At 59.5% G+C, this 7,555-nt stretch overlaps 1 protein-coding gene across 1 annotated transcript; it reads left to right on the top strand.

Annotated features, from left to right (window-relative positions):
- Window positions 1-1,191: 1,191 nt before the first annotated feature.
- CAMK2N1 (calcium/calmodulin dependent protein kinase II inhibitor 1) lies at window positions 1,192-4,147 on the top strand. Its single transcript, XM_087820805.1, has 2 exons — window positions 1,192-1,392; window positions 2,822-4,147. Exons 1-2 carry the CDS (start codon window positions 1,227-1,229, stop codon window positions 2,890-2,892), a joined length of 237 nt encoding a protein of 78 aa, XP_087676931.1. The 5' UTR covers window positions 1,192-1,226; the 3' UTR covers window positions 2,893-4,147.
- The last annotated feature ends 3,408 nt before the right edge of the window (window positions 4,148-7,555 follow it).

Raw genomic sequence — 7,555 nt, forward strand, 5'->3', positions numbered from 1 at the left:
CTGGATGCCCTCCGACCTTCCGCCCCGCATCTGGCCCCTAGGGAGAGACCCGCGTCCACCTGTCCCTCCCGGAGCGGGCGTCGTGCACCCGCGCCCCGTCCCGCTCCCCGAAGCCCCGCAGCCCCCCGCGAAAGGCGGAGCGGGCGGATCCGGCTCGGGGCCGGTAAACACCCCGCGGGCGGGCGGGCGGGCGGGCGGGGCGGGGGCGGCGCCGCGGGCCTCTAGGCGGGGGCGGGGCGCGGGGGCGGGGCGCGGGGGCCCCTCCGCGCGGCCGGACGCCGGGTGCCGGGGGCGGGGGCAGGAAGCCGGCGGCGGCTCGGGCGGGCCGGCGCGGCCCCGTGACGTCTCCCGGCTTCCAGGGCCGTCTCCCCGAGGCCCCGGCCCCCCCGCCCCGCTCTGTTCTCGGGGCCCCGCCTCCGCCCGTGCGGCTCGCCCGCGGCCCCGCGCCTCGGCCCCGCTTCCTCGCCTCCCGCGCGCGCCTCCTTCCCCCCGACCCCCTTCCCCCCGCGTCCCCCCGGCATCTCCTCCGCCCTCGATCCTGACCTCGCCCCCCTCCCGCTCGCCCTTCCCTCCCCCTGCCTCTCTCCCGCTCCCTCCTGTCCGTCCCCCCGCCTCCCTCCCTCTCGGTCTGTTTTCCTCCCCGCCTCCCTCCCCCCTCTCTCCCTCCCTCCGGGTATCCACCCCCCTCTCGAGTCTTCCCTCCTCCCTCCCTCCCTCTCCCCTCCGCCCCGCGACACCCGCCGCGCTCAGCTCCCCAGTCAGCCGCCGGGACCCGCGCCGCTGCCGCCCGCACTCGCCGCAGGACCAGCCCGCCGGCTCCCCGCAGCGCGCCTCCCTCGGCCCCGCGTCCTCGGGGCTCCCGGGGACCCCCTTCCTCCTCGCGGCTCCGGCCCCGCCCGGCCCGGCCGCAGCGCAGCGCCGGAGGCGCCGAGGATGTGAGTCCTGCCCGCCGCCGCCCGAGCAGCAGCCACTCGCGCGCGGGGCCGGAGCGGGAGCGGGCGCGGGAGCGGGCGCGGGAGCCGGGGCGCAGCGCAGCGGCGGGCGCTCGCGGGTCGCTCGGCGGGCGGCGCGCTCCTGCCCTCGCCGCGCGCTCCTGCCTCGCGGCGCCGCCGCAGCCCGCGGGCCGTCCCCGGCCGGCCGCCCCCGGCCCCAGCGCCGCTGACCTGTCCGCCGCGGGCGCGGACGCGGGCGGAGGAGGCGCCGCCGCAGGGCCCCCGGACGGAGCCATGTCGGAGGTGCTGCCCTACGGCGACGAGAAGCTGAGCCCCTACGGCGACGGCGGCGACGTGGGCCAGATCTTCTCCTGCCGCCTGCAGGACACCAACAACTTCTTCGGCGCCGGGCAGAACAAGCGGCCGCCCAAGCTGGGCCAGATCGGCCGGAGCAAGCGGGGTGAGTTCGCGGCCTCCTTCCCGACACCCCGGTTCTCGGGCGCCGAGGCCTGGCCGCGCTTTCCGGGGGTCTCCTGCACCCGGGCGCCCTTCCCGACCCCACGGAATCCCATCGCGCGGAGCTGGGGGATCCCGCACTGCGGCCGGGCCCCAGGCGGCCGCGGGACGCCCTCCGCGCGCGCGCGATTCCCCGCGGGGTCACCCGGGGGGCGTGGCGGCTTCTCGCCGCGGCGGGGGCTGAGGCTACGCTGGGACCCCCCCGCACCTAAGTTTGCTTTCTGATGTCTACCCCCACCCCGCTTTTGCGCAGCGCAGTCGCTCTACAGCGGGGTGCGCGCGCTGTGTCGGTGGTGGGGTCCCAGGACCCCCCAAGGGTCGGCGTGGGGAAGTGCGGAGAGAGGACCCCATTCCTGCGGGGAAGTCGAGGGTTTTTCGGGGTTTTCCTTGTGACTCGGGGGGAGGGAGTTTGCCGAGCCCCGGGCGCTCCGCGCGAGACCTGGACAAGCCCGGGGGAGACGGGCCGGAGGGGAGCCCCCGGGGCGCGGGGACGGCGAGGGAGACCCACGGCCGCGGGAGACACCGAGACGCAGAGACGGGGGGGAGCCGGGGGGGTGGGGACCCGGATGGGCAGCGACCGAGACAAAGCTCGAGAGAGGGAGCCAGAGCGGGGAGACCGCGAGCGCGGACGCTCGTCTGGGGAGGGCAGGGAGGCAGCTGAAACAATGAGGGCGACCGGCACCCCAGACGCAGAGAGACCTCGACAGGTGACCGTCGCGCCGAGAGACTAACGGGGGGATCGAGGAAGGCGAGGCTCGGTCGTGCTGGCGAGAGGGGCGGGGGACGCGGGGAGAGGCAGGCGCGCGGGGACGCGGCGCGCCCCGGGCCGGCCTCGAAGGCAGGCTCCGCGCCCGCAGCGCCGGGGATCCTGGAGAGGCCGAGCCCGCCCGCCCAGGCGAGGCCGGATCCCGGGACCCGCTGCGCGCCGCCCGCGGGGACCGGCCCCCAGCGGCCTCTCTCCCTCCGCGCACCGCCTCACCCAGGCTGGGAGCACCCCCGCCTCCCCGAGGGTCTCAGACCCCGAGACCTGGGCACCTCCTCCCCTCCCTCTTCTGATCTGGAGCCTCCTTTCTAAACCAGTGCGCCCCGGGGGTGGGGTGGGGTGGGGTGGGGTGGGTGGTGTGGAAGCGGCCTGGGCTTGGAGATCTGTGCGCTCTCGGAGTCCTTTTCTCAGAACTGAGCTGGGACACAGCGAGGGGGGGGAGTGGCTCGGGGAAAGCCTCCGAGGGGCCCCGCGCGGAGGCCGAAGGGGATGGGGCTGCGTCCGCGAGCTAGGAGCCCGCCCGCAGGGTCCCCCTGCTTGGGGGCGTCACCGGGACCCCTGGCGAGGCCCAGGGAGCTGACTTTTCCTTTTCTCCCTCCTTTTTTTGCAGTTGTTATTGAAGATGATAGGATTGATGACGTGCTGAAAAATATGACAGACAAGGCACCTCCTGGTGTCTAACTGCCCCAAAGACAATGAGTTAAGGGAGAGAATATAAGTAAGAACGGCGGTAACAGTTATGGGCGAAAAGAGAAAGCACTTTGAAATTTATTTCTAGCTTGCTACCTGCGATGAAGTCAACAACCTGTATCTCGTGTCGGGCCGGGAGACAGACAAGGCGGGCGGAGGAGAGGAGGCTCCGGGCTCCTCTGCAGAAATAAAAAGTAAAAAATAAATTAAAAAAACACAACAAAATCAGTATATACACACATGTAAAGAAATAAAAAAAAAGTCTCAGTTGCAGCTATTTGTCAAAATTAATATCCATTTCTTTTTATATACAGTGAATATTGCGCAATTATAGATCGGGATTTTGAACCACTTAAATAATGAAGCCGCAACACCGGGTGTTTTGAGGTGTTAGCATTCTTTGCTGATTTGGCTGTTCCCAATGTTTACATTATTTAATCTTGCAAAAATTATTCTGTGCACTTGGATGTGAAATGCTGTTCAGTTTTATTTTTTTATGTTGTTATCCTTGGATGTACAAAAAAAAAAAAGATCTATAGATAGTCTGTTTTATTTTGGTCATCTTTCAAAGTATCAGGAATGTGTTTAAAATAAGAGAACTTTTCTAAGGAATGATACATAGAAAGTATCCTTGTTTTATTTTAAAATGAATTGTAAAGCTTGTGTTTCTTTGTTGCTGCAAGCTATTTGCCCAAGTTAATGCAAATGGACACATTTTATATGTCAGGAAAGAAAAACCATAAAAAAAAAAAAAAAAAAAACCACACAAAGAAAAAAATGCTTGAGCTTTTTCTAACCTCTCTCTGCAGTCTGTTGTGTGAGCAGCCTGTTTTTTCCTCTAATATTGTGTCAGTTTATTTTTCTTTAATGGACTGTAAAAAAAAAAAAAAAATGTAATCACAAGAGTGCCAAATATCTTGAAATGCCAAAAGGCATTTTGGTTTCTTTTCTTTTTCCTTGTGCTCTGAGTCCACGTAAAGGAATGCTTAGAGTGTCTTTTCTGTTATTTATAGGGGTTCTCTTAAGGCACACCAGCTGCCCGTTTTGCATGGTATTTGCAAAAAATGCCTCTTGCGTGAGGAAATCTTTTACCATTCTTTTGTTTGCAACTTTGGACCTCAAGAGGTTTCTTCCCTTCCCTTCCCTGTTCCTCTTTTCTTAATTCGATACTCTGTATGTTGCACCTTTAACCAGCACACAGGGCTATTTCTCCGATGTACAATAAAACCACCGTTCCTGTGTCTCACTCCTCTCTTTGCTCTGCTCTGGTTCTGGGGGACTTGCTTTTTGCCTACTGGTTGCGGACACGGAGTGAAGGGTAGCTCTGGTCTGTGACGCAGGAAGGCAAAGCGGAGGGCACTGTGGGTTGGGCTCAGGTGGTGAGAAAGACAAGCTGGACAGGCAAGGCCACCCCCAAAGAGCAAGTTCATTCAATACGGATTTTCCGCTGCTTTCCTGAGGTGGTTGCCATCCCTGGGCTGGGGGGTGGGGGAGATGGAGGGCTCTTGTTAAGAGCGGTGTTTGGAGACCGGCAGGCTTGGATTCAAATTCCTGTTCCTTCGCTTCCTTAACTGTATGAACTTGAGCAAGTCCCTTCACTTTAAGCCTCACTTTCCAAATCTGTGAAGTGGGGGTAATGCAGCTCCCACCTCACAGGCTTGTTGGGGAGATTAAATACGTGTAATCCTTTAGGAAGGCCACCTGTCGCGTAAGGCAGGGCTGAGGAAGAGCTAGGCTCCCCTCCCCCCTTCTTCCTGAGTTCACAGATCCCTGCCTGACGGCTGAGCCTGGTCCTCTGGGGCCCACAGCCTGGGATGTCTCAGGCTTCCTCACTCAGCAGCTTTCCTGCAATCACCACTCAAAAAGGCTCGTTATGAAAAAAATTCTCAGCCCCTTGTGTTCAGGCAGTTAAGGGTGGGGGAGCAGGGCCCTGGGGGAGGAGGGGTTGGGAGGAGGAATTTGGCTGAAGAAAGGCCGGGAGAGTTTTTTTTCTCCTGGGCTGTTCCACATCCAGGAGCCCCAGTGCCGGGAGCTTTTAATGTGTTTGTTGTAAAACTGTCAGCCTGGGAGTCACAACACAGCTCACAGTGACAGGAGCCTGCCTGTGACTCAGACATCAGGTAAGACAGGCCCTGGGGTGGGGTTGGTGGGGAGGAAGAGGGGCTCCAGAGGGCCCGTGGGGGAGGGGTGATGTCTCACCCTGCTTCCCAGGGGGTGGGGGCCCAGTGCTGAGGACCCGGCAGAGAGCTCTCCTCCCATCAGTCGTTAGGAATAGTGGGGGAGCTGGCACTGGCAGCGCCAGCCGGATGATTTGGGAATACGAGCTTGACTTTCCCAGGCGGCGTGCCCCTGTCCCTGAGCCTGGCTCTGCTTCCTGCCCACCCCAGAGAATCCCAGCATTTTGGAGCTAATGGGCCTTTAGCCTTCATGAAGCCCAGTTTTCCTGGTGAGAAGCCCGAGGGGTGCCTCACAGAGAGTTAGGGGCAGGGCCCACCTGTGTGCCATCCATCTGCCAGGGTGGGTAGGAGCCCTAGTGAAAGCTGCTTTCGGGAGGCGCAGACATGTTCCACCCAGGAGCAATTACCACTTACCTGATCAAAGTTCTGCAATTACAAAGTGCTTTCCCTTCCACAGTCTCACATTCCTGACCCAGCAACCCTAGAAACCCACCACCAGAACTCTCTTTGTGAGGAAACCGACACCCCAGAAGGGCTAAAAGGACCACACCACATCCACATTGATTAAGCTTTTGCTGTTTACCCCACTCACAACAGCCCCGTGAAGTAGGCATTGTTATCTTGATTGTGCGGAAGAAGGCCGGGCTCAGAGACGTTAAGTAACTTGTATGAGGTCACTCAGCTAGTTCAGTCACTGGGGCAGAACTCAAACCCAGAGCCTAAACTCCAGGATGGGGTTGCAGACTCATCCGACTCCAGCCCCAGGCTCAGACCCAGCTGCAGCCACTGTCCTTCAGCCTTAAGGATCTTTTTGTGGGTTTGTTGTTTTGAGGCTGGGCTCTCCCGCTGTTCGGCACCACAGACAACTGCGTAAGGGGTCAGAGGGAGGCAGGGCTTGGATGTGGTCAGCTAAGGTCCCGAGCTGCCCTCTGCTGGGAAGGGGGGAGTGCGGGAGCCCTTGGCCAAGGCTCCAGGTTCATTTTAATAAGTGATGTATTAAAATGTTCCTGCTGGAGGCCACCCCGCCAGCCAGGGCAGGATTCTCTGCCTGGGAAGGCAGAGTCTGCCTTTCCCCAGGACTCCACTCAGCAAAAGGGGCCATAAATCTTACACATCCACTCTAACGCTGGGGTAAACATTTGTTGAGAAAGCACTTTGGGAACTGGGCAGATATCAAATTATACCAAGTGCAGGATATCTGGTTAGGTAGCAATAAATATGAAAAAGGGCATCAACAATCCGAGGTGGGGGAGGGTGTCTGCAGGCCTCCACGCATGGATGGAGCATTCGGAGCTGCATCCTTCGAGCTCCACTAATTGAATGCTTGTAATAAGCATCCATCTCTTCGGCTTCGGCTTCTGTGGCCTGTCCAGGCAGACAGCCTGAAGGGATATCAAAAAGCACCTCCAAGGGTTGGGAATTGGCAAATTAAGTTTTAAAAGAAAGACTTAAAAAATGACTGCTGTCTGGAGGCCATGATGGAGTGAGCTCGGGGGGGCACCTCTGCAGAGAGCAGGCAGCCAGCTCGGGGCCCTGAGGGCCCAACGCAAGGGGCAGAGAGAGTAAAGGGCACGGAATTAGGACTTAGATGACTTGGATTGGAAACTTCTCCGCTACGCTTTCTAGTTGTGACTTGGGGCCCGTTTCTCAAGCTCTTTGGGCCTCTGTAAAACGGGGAAGCTAAATGCCTGCCGCACAAATAAGCAGAACCCCTTCCACCTCCCCCAGCACAGGGCCTGGTGCACAAAAAGTGGTAGCCATCAATATGAACACATGTGAAGTGCCTACTATGTGCCAGGCGATGGACTTTCGAAACCTGGCAAACAGTCTGGCTGCACAAAGCCTCTATGGGTTTTTTTGGCAGCCTCGAGCTGACACCCAAGGGGACTAAGGGGCAGTGGAAGTACCACTGCAGGGTTGGGGGGGGGGAGGCAGCTTGCATCTCCTTGTCTCTATCAGCTCCCCAAAGCCCCCAACAAATCCAACCCTAAGTCAGTCTGTGTGATTGCTCTCCAAAGGGGTGTCAAGGGAAGTCTCCACCCCCTTCTAACCAGATTGTCCAAAGTCTTCCCGCTCTGGGTGGAGACTCGCAGGTATGACTTTGCGCCCTAGGGAGGGAAGAGCTTGGCTTCCTGCTTGGATCCCCTCCTTCTACAGATCCTCCTTGAGTTTCATTCTCTTGACAGATATCAACTCAGCACGTACTATGGGCCAGGCCCCGTGCCAGGCTCACTGGGTATGCAATGGTGAGGAAATGAGTTTTCCCTGGCTTGAAAATGATGGTAGTTCCCACAGAAATGAGGTTGGGAGCTTGGGGCTCAGATCCTCCCAAAGTCAGCGGCTCAGATCCTTAATGCTGGCAAAAAGAGGGAACCAAGGGGAACTGGGTCTTGGGATTGCCTGAAGTGCAAACATGAGAGCCGCTTAAAAAAACACAAACTTTCACTTTCCAATAGTTTTAGATTTACAGAAACGTT

The sequence above is a fragment of the Miniopterus natalensis genome, chromosome 9, assembly GCF_054644295.1.
Source record: "Miniopterus natalensis isolate mMinNat1 chromosome 9, mMinNat1.hap1, whole genome shotgun sequence".
NCBI classification, from domain to species: Eukaryota; Metazoa; Chordata; class Mammalia; order Chiroptera; family Miniopteridae; genus Miniopterus; species Miniopterus natalensis.

Coding starts and splice junctions, on each gene's coding strand:
- CAMK2N1 (XM_087820805.1), top strand. CDS start 1,227: ATGTCGGAGGTGCTGCCCTACGGCGACGAGAAGCTGAGCCCCTACGGC. Junction 1,393..2,821: donor GATCGGCCGGAGCAAGCGGG/GTGAGTTCGCGG, acceptor CTTTTTTTGCAG/TTGTTATTGAAGATGATAGG.